Raw genomic sequence first — 15,180 nt, forward strand, 5'->3', positions numbered from 1 at the left:
CAAAAATGTTTGTGACCACTGTCAGTAGGTAAAGAGGTCATTGTACGAAATTCTTTCTGCTCCGCGACCGGACTTTAGTATTTAGGATGTAATTTGCATAAATTAAATTAATAGTACATCACTGAATTAACTGTCAAATCAGTTATTTGATTATGTCAACTTCAAACTTGTGTCATCCGCGTCAACGTGAAATGTTTTGAAAGTGCAAAAGTGCAATTCTCAAATTTGTAGTTGATATTTTTACGTAGAGGGAGAATGTACTAGAGATCACATCGGCGTATACCCGAACGAGATGGCGAATCCTTACGTCAATGTTGCCAACTATTACAAAAACTTTTTATCCGAAAAACTGGCAAAATATCTATAAATGTTTGGGTATTTTTTTGTAAGATAGGTTTATGAAGAAAAAGACAGATTTGAAAAGATTTTGTTATTTATTAACTTAACTAGCGACCCGCCCCGGCTTCGCACGGGTGCAATGCTGATACTAAATAGTAAATACACTACAGAAAAATTATGAACGTTGTATATAAAAACATAGCGGCCCGCTCCGGCTTCGCACGGGTATAAAATATATAGCCGGGCGGCTGGCCGGTACCGCCGCAAACGCTACGTCCCGCAATTTTTAAATCTATACTAATATTATAAAGAGGAAAGGTTTGTATGTATGTATGTATGTATGTATGTATGTATGTATGGTTTTCACGCTTAAACTACTGGGCCGATTTTGATGAAATTTGGCACAACCTTTTATTGCGAAATATGTACCACGGGCGAAGCCGGGGCGGACCGCTAGTATATATATATATATATTCACTGTTGTATTGTATTGGTTCTTTTTCCACACCACCTGTGAGGTAAGAACCTTAGGTGCGTTTTTTTTAAAGAGGTATCCCCAGTAGGCCTAGTCCTCCTTTTTGGCATGCATCAATATCTGGAATAAATCGGACATTAGGTACTTTATATTATATCTTATTATATAATTATTATACAGGGTGTCCCAAAAAGTAGTGATGAACGGAAGCTGGGAGGTAGAGGACCTAAAGGGCTATCCGAATCACCCCCATGTATGTTATGCGATTTTTCGTATTTTCGGAGTTATGACGTTTTTTTCAATTTTTCACCTATCGCCGAGTACGGTGATATTTTCACTCATGGTGACGTCAATTATTGCGGAAGGTGCTTGATTTTTTTTGTGTGCTAAGCTGAAAGATAGGCCAATTCAGTATGGTAACATTTACTATCGTTAGATCTTTGAATGGAATAAAAAAAAGAATTAAAATGCCAAGAAAGATAAAATTACCCAGTATGTTCTCCACTTCAAGGGCCCGTAAAAAAATAAAATCACATAAAAAAAGTTTTCCATTTGGCTTTTAAAAACTTGCTCTATCTATCAGGTAGCTACCCTGAAAATTTCATTTTATTATTCAGAAAGCTTCAATCGAAAAATTGAAATCTAAATGAGGTAAGTGCAAAAATTGAATTAACATGATGATTAATAAAAACAAATTAAAACCAATAACAAGGTGTTTAATTACCAGAAATTTTTAAAATGACCCCGCTATTGCTCAGTGCAAGTGCGACATCACCGTAAAAAGTTGTCTTTTAAATGTCTGAATGCCCTTTTATCATTTTTAATGGTTTCTTCTGCTACTATGAATTTCCAGGTTATTTCGTTCAAATTGTGGCAGTCTCTCGTCTTTGTAGTATCCCCACGGAAAAAAATCAATAGGGTTTATGTCCGGGGACCGTCGAGGCCAGGCTAAAGGGCAAAGATACCCTGAAAGATGGATTGGTCGTTGCAGCCTGCGCATGCGCTGGTGACGCCTGCCTTAAAGCCTAGCCTGCACGGTCCCTCGACCTAAACCCCATTGATTTGTTTCAATGGGGATACTAAAAAGACCTCGGCTACTTGAGAGAATGCTACAATTTGGACGAAATAACCCGGAAATTCATAGTAGCAGAAGAAACCATTAAAAATGATAAAAGGGCATTCAGACATTTAAAAGACAACTTTTTACGGTGATGTCGCACTTGCATTGAGCAACAGCGGGGTTATTTTAAAAATTTCTGGTAATTAAACACCTATTTATGGGTTTTAATTTGGTTTTAATGATCATCATGTTAATAAAATTTTTGCACTTACCACATTTAGATTTCAATTTTTCTTTTGAAGCCTTCTGAATAATAAAATGAAATTTTTAGGGTAGCTACCTGATAGATAGAGCGAGTTTTTAAAAGCCAAATGGAAAACTTTTTTTATGTGATTTTATTTTTTTATGGGCCCTTGAAGTTGTGAACATACTGGGTAATTTTATCTTTCTTGGCATTTAATTCTTTTTTTATTCCATTCGAAGATCTAACGATAGTAAATGTTACCATACTGAATTGGCCTATCTTTCAGCTTACCACACAAAAAAAAATCAAGCATCTAGCGCAATAAGTCACGTCACCATAAATAAAAATCTCATCGTACTCAGCGATAGATGAAAAATTGAAAAAAATGTCATAACTCCGAAAATACGAAAAATCGCATAACATACATGGGGGTGATTCGGATAGCTCTCTAGGTCCTCTACCTCCCAGCTTCCGTTCATCACTACTTTTTGGGACACCCTGTATATAATTATAATATCTATTTATATTATATAGAAAAAAAATTGGACTTTGTATGGAAATCTGTCAGCTGATTAGCGAAGTTTCCTTACAAAGTCCAATTTTTTTTTTACGAATTCAGCAAAGTTGTAGAACAAAAGTTGTTCAGTTTCATGAGTAGAAGCTCCTGTCTAAATTTTTCAAATGTCTTACCTTTCACCTTGTATATCTATATCAAATGAACAATGTATTCAAGGTATTTAATTGGTTAAGTATTAATGCTGTATTGGTTAAAATCGCTTCGAAAATTAGCCATTATTTGTCGTAAAAAGTAAATGACAAAAAAAGTTATTGTGGGTTATCCATAAGAGATAGACATATACCATCGCGGACTTTTCTGTAGACCTTTTCAATGTGTATAATACTTAGTACATTATTTTGATAAAACTCGTAGGGTTCAGCCAGCGTTTGCAATGTAAGCGGAAAAAATGTAAATTTTTACGACATCACATTAGAAACCTCAAAAATAACAGTACTTCTCCACTATTTAATGGGTGTTATTATACATATAAACCTTCCTCTTGAATTACTCTATCTATTAAAAAAAACCGCATCAAAATCCGTTGCGTAGTTTCAAAGATTTAAGCGTACAAAGGGACATAGGGACAGAGAAAGCGACTTTGTTTTATACTATGTAGTGATGACTAATACAAACATAAAAAAAATCTTATAATTAAGAGTTAAGGATGGTGTTGAATCCTTGACCTTCAAAATTATTGACCTTTAAATAAAATTAACTTGTTATAAAAGTTGCGTACCTTGTCATCCACCTCAGACATTTTTTTTGTTGCATAGTGCATCCTAACTTTTATATATTTTCCGCAGATGGATTTAATTAAAAGTGAATAGTGACAGTCTAAAAATAATTGATTTTTAAAATGATCACTTATTCTTGAAAAAAGATTTTCATTAAGGCATCTTTTGAGACATTCTTGAGAAATAGTATGAAAATAATTTTTCTTACTCATATCTCTATTTTGACGGAAAATTTTCTCACTAAATGTACAAATGGCAACTACATCTTTACTAGGATATTGCAGTCCCCCCTTGTCTTTTTTATACAAGAAACTTTTAAATTTATCCGCAGTCAAAACTGACGTACAATCAGGACACTTAAGTTCTTTTTTCAGTTGACTTACAACAAACCCTGCGATATAAATAATAATTTGTTTCGAAAATTCGGTCAGTTTACTAGGATCACTTAAATAGTCGTGGTCATCCATAGTGCGGATAAAATCAATGTCACGTATCTCAGAATCATCAGTTTCATCTATTAGTTTAATTCTTTCTGTGGTTTTATTTATTGCAATTTCCGGTTTGGTATATGTTAGTATATTTATTTCCTGTAGAGGAATGCAATTACCTGTAGTGATGTGTTTAAGTTCACCATGGACTAGCATCCGTTTGAAAGCGGATTTAAATTGTTTGGCTGTAGGGTTATTGTTAAATCCACCTTTAGCCCTAATCGCGCTAAAGAAATACTCCAAGTGATCTTGGCTAAGCTTATACGTACACAGAAATTGTAAGGATTCACTTCTGGCATAATTTTCGTATAGAAAAATTATCCCTCGTATACAAATCATAAAGCCCAAAAATCCAGTCTTTCGGTTTGTATTAAGGATGGGCATGCCACCTAAATGTAACTTCATTAAATATTGATATATTTGTTCAAGAATCAATTTAGTATTTAAAAAGTTTCCCTCGAATAGAGGTTTTTTATGTGTATATGCATTCATATTTCTTGAATTTAATATGTCAAACAAGTCATTTATATTTTTAATAAATTCTACTGTAGCCTCCGAATTTGAGAAATTATCTATTTTAAGTTCTTCGTTACAAAATTCTATGGCATCAGCAACAGAATTACTGAAAGTCTGAGCAGCCAACTTTACTTTCATGATCTGTTGCCTAAAATTCATATGAGATCTTTTCAGTTTATTAGCTAGGTGAAGTCCTTCATTTTCCTGCAAGTCAATTAACCCTTATTAAAACGCTGGGAGCTATACTTCCCACGTCTCAGATTGAAGTAAATCGTGTTTTATTTTTATATGCTTAAACCTAATGCAGTGAAATATTTATCTACGCAATCTTAACATTTCAGAGAACTTTTTTTCATGGAAACACTTTTCAGAGAATTATTACATGTCATGGTAAACACACGTCAAAGTCAGGTGACGGGATTTTGCAGCCGAAAACGACCGTTATTTTTTAGTTTTTGGTGTAGTGCTCAAAAAAAATTAGATAAATAGATTTGAGTTCTAGCTATGTAAACTAGACTATATTACGGTTGCGTGAAACGTAAAAATATGCCCAGAATCTTTCGTTTATACCTTGGTAGAGTCGATTGAAATTAAGTCTTTAAGTGGGAAGATATCATCCCAGTGTTCGTCACTGCACACGACATTTTGAAATTCTATATATAAAATCTGTGTATCTAAAAAATCTTTTTTAGTTGGTATAAGCAACTTATTTATTGTAATTCGTTATTTCCTGATCAGATAATTAGAAATCTTAACTTAATACAATAGTATTTACCTATTGTTTTCATTTTGTTTTAGAAAAATGCCATTTTTATGTTGAAGTCATTCATTTTTCAATTCCCGAATTCTTCCCTCAATAAAATAAACTTGCATTTATGAGCACTTTCACCTCCTTTATTAAAAAACTTGATATTTATAATTTTTTACGATAACATTAAATTCACAAGTGGAGTCAGGGCAACTAACTAGTGTTTTAAAATATTGATGTCTGGAGTGGACACTGGGAGCTATAGTTCCCACCTATCCAAACTTTTTACAAGAGAGAACAGATGACGGGATATATACTTCCCACCGAAAAAAGGGTACTTCCCCCCCACTAACCCCTTTTTTGTGTGTATTTTTGAAATCTACGACCCAAAATTACCCAGGAACTTATCTTACTTTTTTGTTAGCTCCTCCACAGGCTCGCGTTTGAATAAGGGTTAAATGTTTGATGTATTCCCAGGAAATAGTGCGTCCCTGCCTATCAATGATGGGTCCTTTCTGAGCCAAAGTATTCCGTACTAATTTAAGCATATGTGATGGATCTGGGTATATAATAATTTTTTTGTCACCTACTTGGAAAGTAGGATCTATTTGAGTATCTTGTAAACAACACCCTAATAATTTAGCCATTGCAAAGTTTGTTGGACAGCCATCGAATGTAAGTGATAAAATTTCTACTCCACATTCATCATGAACGGTTTTAATACAGGTCTGAACTAAATTGGCTTTTTGGTATGCCGAAATACCATCTATTAAAAAGTACCCTAAAGGTATTTTCCAACTACCATTTATAGCAGTTAGCATAAAGACAAGGGCTTCCTTAGCTAATTGACCACTACTTATATTATTGCCACAATCTACAAACCCTATACAGTTTTGACCATCAAAATCTACATGCTTTCTAATAGCCATTTCATCGAAACATAGGGCGCAAAATAATTTGCGAAATGGATTCACTATACTATTAGCTAATTTGAGTAGTTTTATTGCTTCTAAAGATTCTTTACTGATCCCTGGACTACCGTCTATACACTGGTACCACCGTGAAAGAGTTCGTGGGTGAGGAAGGCATGTATTGAAATATTTTCGAACATGATCGTAGGCTCTTGGACTTATAAAGTGGAGAGTTAATGCAAATTTTCTTAACTCTACAGAATACTTCCTAGGTGCGGATTCTTTACAAATATATCTTTTTAAAAAGTCCTTATTTGCCGTTTCTATAGATGACAAAACATCAGCAGATTCTTGATTTATTAAACATCGGGCTTTTAAATCTTCTAATATGCTGCACAGTTCTGCATTCTTTTTCTTTAACCGCCACGCCCTTGTCCTCAATACTGCAATTTTCTTTTTTCTTTGCTCGGCTACACGTTCTTTATTTATTAATTTTTTTCTTAATTTGATTTTTCTCGGTGTTTCCACCTGGAAAAAAAAATATTAAGTTATTTTTTGCAAACTTGAAACAGAAATATATAATAGAAAAAAAATCTTTAATTAAAAAGTATTAAAATAATACAGTTTATATATTTGGGGAAATTAAAGCATGTATTAGTTCAAACTTCAAAACTATGTTACAGGCTTTAGATTCCCCTCACAATTATAGTAGATTTGATTCCTTTTCCAACTTAAATAATTTTACAATTTTAAAAAATATAAGACCACACAGATGTACCTAAATAAGACAAAATATACTACTTATACAAATAACTCTAAACAGTTACAGTGCTCCCACGGTAACTCTTCAAAATATATTTTTTGGTCACGCTATAAAACCACGCTGTGGCAACATTTCCTATACGCCATTAAAGATATCACTTCGGCTGTTCTTTAACATTTGCTACGGTTTTAGTTATTGCGCGAGCACTATATAGTTTCACAACGGCGGCTCCTGCTCCTGGCCCCGTGATCGGCCACAAGCGCTGTCACCATGCGCTGGCACCGGCGTGATGAAATTATTACTATACTCTACTTCATTGTTTCAGAAATAAATGTATTCATTCATTAATTTATTGTTGTATATGAAATAATGATATACCTCAAAACTTGGTTCAGGGGCTTTCGACTGTTTGCTAGTACTAGGTAGCTCAATAATATCCTGTAAAGATAAAGTTTAACTTCGGTAAACCAGAAAATTCAAATAACATAAATGTACAAAATGTACCCAAATGAAATTATTACTAACTAGCTATGTCCCGCGGTTTCACCCGCATTGCTCCGCTCCTGTTGGTCTGTTGAGATAATATATAGCCTAAAGCCTTCCTCGATAAATGGGCTATCTAACACCGAAAGAAATTCTCAAATTGGACCAGTAGTTCCTGAGATTAGTGCGTTGAAACAAACAAACAAACTCTTCAGCTTTATAATATTAGTATAGATATATATTTCACCATAATTTTATAATATAATCAATTTACCTCAAGACTTGGTTCAGGGGTTTTCGACTGTTCTCTTGTATTAGGTAGCTCAACAACATCCTGAAAAGATTAAGTTAGTTGAATCAGATAATACTAAGAACATCCATGTACAAAATAAAAGGTGTAAAAAAACCGGTGACTAATCCAGGCTTCACACATTCATATGAGCCGTGTACATACACAACAACACCTCATAAACTTCCTCTCCACGGTATGTCGTGCAGTTCTAAAATAGTGCAGTGTTGTTGCTCGTGGGAAAGTGCAATGAAATTATTAATTTACCTGAAGACCTGGTCCATGGACTTTTGATTGTTGGGCAGTACTCAGTCGCTCAACAATAATATCCTAAAAAAATAAAATTTGATTTAGTATAAATAGAAAATATACCCCTATAAAAATAAATTAATAACTTGTTTTGTTTATTATGTAGACGTAGCAACAAAATCGGTCTATGAATATTTAAACTACAACATTTAAATCCAAACTAAATGCATCACAAAAATTACTCACTGTTGTAAAAAGTGTTGGAATTGCATTGGGCATCAAATAGGTTTTTTTTTTCGTTTTTCGAAAATAACGCGACTCAAAATGTATAGAACATATTCTGTGACTTTTTCCTGGTAACCAGTTCTTCCTTCCGGTAGCTCGAATCCATCTGTTTAATGTACTTGTTTCTTTTGGAAACCTAAAAAACATATTTAATATTAAAAAAACATTTCACGATTTTGGGGAAAATTTTACCCTGTACTGGTATCCCTAATGTTAATCACATGATTATACCATAAATTTGAAACTACGTAAAAACAAATGGCGTCCTGAACAACAAGAACACTTCGTAATTTAGTCGGATAACACAAAAAAATGTTTACGTCTATTTCGATGAAAATATTATATATTTGTAGATAATTTCACATTAGAGTTAATGAAAATGTATCAACTATATCCAGTTCTATAAAACAATATACTTCAAATAAGTTTACTTACGTGTGAAAGGTAATATTTGGTAATCTTCGTTCCGGCCGATTTTTACAACCAATCACACTACAACGCACCATATTTTCACTTAAAGTCGGATTAAAACAGATCACTGTCAACGTTTATTAAACTTTGAAGTCACTTAACAGCGAGAAAAAACAGAAAACTAGCAAAACAATGGACTGTAGCCGCTTGTTTGGGACAAACTGCCTTTGTCCCCAACAAAAGAAATCGCATAACATGAGAGAAACAAAAAACAATGTTTCTGTCTCGCTTGCTCTTAGCTTTATAGTCATAAGTGTATTTCTCTCACGCATTACTTGTCATTTTAGTGCCTCCTCTATGGTTCATTCTCACTCTACGTATTTTTATTATTTTGAATTAGGGTGCACTCACACACATCAGTCACCGTCAAGTCACCGATGACTGATCGGTGACGGTTTGTGTACGTATCCACAAACACCAGTCAACGTCATGTTGTCCGTCAGTCACGTCGCCGGTTTGACTGAATCATTGAACACATACATCAGGTTAGTCAGTGATTAGACGTGTGTCACGCTAGAGAACATGTAGCAATTATTGACGGTAGCACGACGCTGACTGAACTGAGACGTGACGGCACCGGGTGAGTGGGGATAAAAGTATGATACATGTATGGAAAGATTATTTGACGTGCCTGACCGGTGACGTCACTGATAGATTTCGTGCCGGCGACTGTCGTGTGGGAACAGAGTCATACTAGAACTATTGATACATATTTTTTTTTAATCCTGTCCGGTGACGTGCCGTGACGGTGACTGATGTGTGTGAGTGCACCCTTATACTAACAAGAACTGACAGAGTAAATGTTTTCATTATGATTTGGAAATATTATTTGGGAAGTTGCTCATGCCAAAGGCGGTTTATATCAAGTACAACTAAAATTATTTTGAAAGAAAATTTACCTTCAACCGCATACAAACCTGAAATAGTAGAAAAAGACAAATATAACAAATGGACTCAAGAAAAGTTATTTCAAGGGAAATTAAATGATGAGAAACCTGTATTTAGTATGGTACTACCGCCGCCGAACGTGACCGGAAAACTTCATTTAGGTTAGTAAAGTAAATATTTTAGATGTACATATTTTTTATGTAATACAACAACTGATATAACAACATATAAAGATTCGATATGTTCTTATTGAAAATGTTTAACTATATTAATTAATATTATAAAGCTGAAGAGTTTGTTTGAACGCGCTAATCTCAGGTATTACTGATACAATTTGAAAATTTGTTTCGGTATTAGATAGCCTATTTATCAAGGAAGGCTATAGGTTATTATATATCATCACACTAAGGCCAATAGGAGCAGAGCAATGCGGGTAAAACCAGGGGGCACAGCTAGTTGTTATTATAAGTTACACTGTAACAGAAAATATCCAATAAAACAGCTGGTCTCATTTTTCCACGCTTATGATATAGAAAAAGTTTGTCATATCATATTATTTTCAGGACATGCACTATCTAGTACCATCCAAGATGTGATAGCGAGGAGGCAGCGCTCTTTGGGGTATAATGTAATGTGGCTGCCAGGAACTGACCATGCTGGTATCGCTACACAGGTGGGTTTTAGATATGGTGTACCATTTTTGTTGTTGTTATACTATATTAAACTTAAAATTTATGGACTTCATATGGTATATATTCATTGTTCTTTCACTTTTTATTTGATTTACGATATGAAATGCTTAAAAATTTAGAATATGGTATAATGATGGATGGATGGATGGATCAACAAATATGGTGTAATGATGATAAATTTAGTAACTATTTCACAAAATGCTCATATACTAAAGTATGTTTCTAGGGCAGGCGGAAATTCGTACAACTACACGAAGTATTATGTTATCATCAAATAAAACGATACCTATCGCTCTTCATACACTAATTTATCGTTTACATGTCGTTTACGCAGCGTACGGGTTCTCGTGGTACAAGGTGGGGTGAACGACGCGGTCGTTCAGAGGTAACAAACTTGTTATTACATGTCTGTATAAGGTGCAGATTAGGAAGCACAGCGACACGCATTCACGTATTGTTGGACACCCCTGTTAGGTCATTGTACGAATTTCCGCCTGCCCTAGGAACACACTATAGTTAATATTTTATATTATTCAAAAATAGTATGTGTAACAATTTTTTTTACAGAGGGTAGTCGAAAAATATCTGAGCAGCAATCAAAACATAGACCGCCACACAATAGGACGTGAAAAATTCACACAAGAAGTTTGGAAATGGAAAGAAAAACATGGCAATGCTATTTGTGAACAGCTAAAAATGCTCGGCTACTCATTAGACTGGTCGCGCGAAGTTTTTACTATGGACGAAAATCTATCTCACGCGGTCACAACTGCATTCTTAAACCTTTTTCAAAAGGGTTTAATCTATAGAAAGAAAGGTCTAGTCAATTGGTGTACGACACTCAAATCAACGGTATCTGATATTGAGGTGGACAATGTTGCTGTGACTGAAGTGACTGATCTAAAGTTACCAACATATGCTAAGCCTGTGAAGTTTGGACAGATATACAATTTCGCGTATAAAGTGTATGACAGTGATCAAGAGGTAGTAGTGTCGACGACAATCCCTGAATCGATGTTAGGAGATTCTGCTGTGGCTGTGCATCCTGAAGATAATAGGTAAGTGTCAGTAAATATATAAAAAAATAATAAGTAAAGTGCCTATAATTTTTATTTTAGGAGGACTTGATTTTTTGAAACATTTAGAAATTAGATCATGTACAATAATATCTAGAGTTAGAGAAAAAAGCAGAACGAAATAAATGCAAATACGCTTATAGATCAGCTGAACAATTTTTTTGATAAATATCAGAATCACCTTCTTTATAATAAACGTTTGTATTTCAGGTACAAGCACCTTAAAGGTAAAAATTTAGTCCACCCATTTAGAGAAACTTTAATACCTATAATTTTCGATGACTTTGTTGATATGAATTTCGGTACTGGCGCTGTAAAAATAACACCTGCACATAGTAAAATAGATTACGACATTGCCAAACGTCACAACTTACCTCTATTGCAAGTAATAAATGAAGATGGTGTAATGGAAAACTCTGGAAAGTTTAATTCTATGAGAAAGTATGATTGTCGCGAAGTTTTGATAAAGGAACTCGATGATTTAGGACTTCTTAGAGCTATTAACCCTCATCAAATGACATTACCGATATGCAGTCGAACTGGCGATGTTATTGAATATTTGCCCAAAGAACAATGGTTTCTATCTTGTACGTTATTAAACGAAAGAGCTGCACAAGTAGTAGAAGAAGGGCATTTGAAAATTGACCCAGAAAAGTACAAATCCCAATGGGAACATTGGACAAATGACTGCAGAGATTGGTGTATATCAAGACAGTTGTGGTGGGGACACCAAATACCCGCGTATAAATGTAGCGTGGGTAAGGAATTTGTCTGGATAGCCGCAACAAACGAAACGACAGCTAAAGTAGAAGCCTCTAAGTTTTTGAGAACTCTACCTGACGATATTACAGTTAAAAGAGACTCTGATGTGCTAGATACTTGGTTTTCCTCGGGTATTTATCCATTCGCCGCATTGGGTTGGCCCGAACACCAAAAGAGCCAAGATTACAAAAAGTTCTACCCTTTAAATCTTATGGTTACTGGAAATGACATACTCGGCTTTTGGGTGCACAGAATGGTCATGTTAGGTTTAGAGTTAACTGATAAATTGCCCTTTAACAATGTTCTGTTACACGGAGTCATCTGCGATAGTAAAGGAGCGAAAATGTCCAAGAGTAGAGGCAATGTTATCGACCCCATTGATGTCATAAGTGGCATTTCGCTTGACAAACTTAAAGATAAAGCTGTACAAATGCACAAAGACGGTGCTATTACCAAAGAAGAACTTAAAAGGGCACTATCATACCATAAATCTCATTTTTACAACACAAAAGGTATCCCTGAGTGTGGAGTTGACGCACTACGCTTTACATTACTCTCCCAAGACGTGAAATCGAATTTCATTACGTTTGACGTCCATCAATGTTTTGCGAACAAATTGTTTTGCAACAAAATCTGGCAAAGTATTAAATACATGCAGTTATCGTTCGCGAAGCTCAAAGAAATTGACGAAGAAATTACACACGATGATTTAACATATTTTGATAAGTGGATTCTTAGTAGATTGTCTGAAATGGTTGAGAAAGTAAATAGTTCGATGGACACAAATGAGTTTCATACAGCAACTAAAGCGTTGAGAACATTTATTTATAACGAATTTTGTGATGTTTATTTGGAAGCTACGAAACCTGGTTTCGATAATGGCAATCCTAAAACTGGATACGGACACGCACATACCCTATCAGCAGTTTTGAATTGTTCGCTAAGATCTTTATCGCCATTTATGATTTATTTGACACACGAAATTATTCCCAAGATACCCGCATTTGAAAACAATATAATACACAATTATAACGACCTAGATAAAGATTATTTTGACTTTCCACAAACAGCAGATTACAAATCGTGGAAAAATGCAGAATTAGAAAAACAAGTTGAAAATCTACTAGACACTATTAGTATAGTGCGAGAACTGAGAGGTTTTTACGGAATATCCAACAAAGAAAGACCAACTATTGTAATAAGAAGTAAAAATAATAAATTGATTGACGATATAATGCATAATTTAAAGATAGTTTTAAATCTAACCAAATGCAGTGATGTTAAATTTCACAAAGATAGTGATAAAAAATATATTAGTTCTATATTAGATACTAAAACAGAGGTGTTCGTCGAAATTCCTGGAAATGATGCAGACAGTTTAATTGAAGCTGCTAAAAGTAAGTTAGAAAAGCGAATAAAGAAAATGAAAGAGAACGTAGAAAAGTATGAAGAACAACTTTCGAGTTATAATTATATAACATCTGTACCGGAATGTTCGCAACTGCAAGACTTCGAAAAACTTAAATCGCAGAAACAAGAATTGAAACGATTAGAAAGACTGATTTAGTTTTTAATGAATTAATTGTTAATATAATATGTTGTGTTGTAGTTTATACAGGGTGTCCCAAAAAGTAGTGATATACTGAAGCTGGTAGGTAGAGGACTTAGAGGGCTATCCGAATCACCCCCATGTATGTTATGCGAATTTTCGTATTTTCGGAGTAATTACATTTTTTTCAATTTTTCATCTATCGCCGAGTACGATGAGATTTTTATTTATGGTGACGTGAATTATTGCGCTAGATGCTTGATTTTTTTTTGTGTGCTAAGCTGAAAGATAGGCCAATTCAGCATGGTAACATTTACTATCGTTAGATCTTCGAATGGAATAAAAAAAAAGAATTAAATGCCAAGAAAGATAAAATTACCCAGTATGTTCATAACTTCAAGGGCCCATAAAAAAATAAAATCACATGAAAAAGGTTTTCCATTTGGCTTTTAAAAACTTGCTCTATCGATCAGGTAGCTACCCTAAAAATTTAATTTAATTATTCTGAAGGCTTCAATCGAAAAATTGAAATCTAAATGTGGTAAGTGGAAAATTTGCATTAACATGATGATCATTAAAACCAATAAATAGGTGTTAAATTACCAGAATTTTTTTAAAATAGCCCCGCTGTTGCTCAATGCAAGTGCGACATCACCGTACAAAAGTTGTCTGTTTAATGTCTGAATGCTCTTTTATCATTTTTAATGGTTTCTTCTGCAACTATGAATTTCCGGGTTATTTCGTCCAAATTGTGGCAGTCTCTCGTCTTTGTAGTATTTCCACGTCATATCCCACGGAAAAAATTCAATAGGGTTTATGTCCGGAGACCGTGGAGGCCAGGCTAAAGCGCAAAAATACTCTGAAAGATAGATTGGTCGTTGCAGCCTGCGCATGCGCCGGTGATGCCTGCTTTAAAGCCTGGCCTCCACGGTCCCTCGACCTAAACCCCATTGATTTGTTTTAATGGGGATACTAATAAGACCTCGGCCACTTGAGAGAATGCCACAATTTGGACGAAATAACCCGGAAATTCATAGTTGCAGAAGAAACTATTAAAAATGATAAAAGAGCATTCAGACATTAAAAAGACAACTTTTTACAGTGATGTCGCACTTGCATTGAGCAACAGCGGGGCTATTTTAAAAAAATTCTGGTAATTTAACACCTATTTACTGGTTTTAATGATCATCATGTTAATACAAATTTTCCACTTACCACATTTAGATTTCAATTTTTCGATTGAAGCCTTCAGAATAATAAAATTAAATTTTTAGGGTAGCTACCTGATCGATAGAGCAAGTTTTTAAAAGCCAAATGGAAAATCTTTTTTATGTGATTTTATTTTTTTATGGGCCCTTGAAGTTATGAACATACTGGGTAATTTTATCTTTCTTGGCATTTAATTCTTTTTTTTATTCCATTCGAAGATCTAACGATAGTAAATGTTACCATACTGAATTGGCCTATCTTTCAGCTTAGCACACAAAAAAAATCAAGCATCTAGCGCAATAATTCACGTCACCATAAATAAAAATCTCATCGTACTCGGCGAAAGATAAAAATTGAAAAAAATGTAATAACTCCGAAAATACGAAAAAT

At 34.4% G+C, this 15,180-nt stretch overlaps 1 protein-coding gene across 2 annotated transcripts; it reads left to right on the forward strand.

The window, feature by feature from the left end:
- The first annotated feature begins 174 nt into the window (after nucleotides 1–174).
- On the forward strand, nucleotides 175–13,645 carry LOC149476622 (uncharacterized). 2 transcript variants are annotated; one of them, XM_089711888.1, is made up of 5 exons: nucleotides 175–257; nucleotides 9,401–9,663; nucleotides 10,066–10,175; nucleotides 10,762–11,252; nucleotides 11,481–13,645. In XM_089711888.1, exons 2-5 carry the CDS (start codon nucleotides 9,426–9,428, stop codon nucleotides 13,597–13,599), a joined length of 2,958 nt encoding a protein of 985 aa, XP_089568014.1. In that variant the 5' UTR covers nucleotides 175–257; nucleotides 9,401–9,425; the 3' UTR covers nucleotides 13,600–13,645. The 2 variants fall into 2 exon arrangements, with proteins under 2 accessions (XP_089568014.1, XP_089568015.1); XM_089711889.1 differs by lacking the exon at nucleotides 175–257 and having other exon boundaries at nucleotides 9,394–9,663.
- The last annotated feature ends 1,535 nt before the right edge of the window (nucleotides 13,646–15,180 follow it).

Source organism: Colias philodice, chromosome 27 (assembly GCF_061535455.1).
Source record: "Colias philodice isolate Cphi_HAF_F1 chromosome 27, ilColPhil1 Martin Lab GWU primary, whole genome shotgun sequence".
In the NCBI taxonomy this organism is placed as follows: Eukaryota; Metazoa; Arthropoda; class Insecta; order Lepidoptera; family Pieridae; genus Colias; species Colias philodice.

Excerpts from the sequence above, each read along its gene's own strand:
- LOC149476622 (XM_089711888.1), top strand. The coding sequence starts at position 9,426 with ATGATTTGGAAATATTATTTGGGAAGTTGCTCATGCCAAAGGCGGTTT. Across the intron at positions 9,664-10,065 it reads GACCGGAAAACTTCATTTAG|GACATGCACTATCTAGTACC; the intron begins GTTAGTAAAGTA and ends TATTATTTTCAG. Across the intron at positions 10,176-10,761 it reads ATGCTGGTATCGCTACACAG|AGGGTAGTCGAAAAATATCT; the intron begins GTGGGTTTTAGA and ends TTTTTTTTACAG.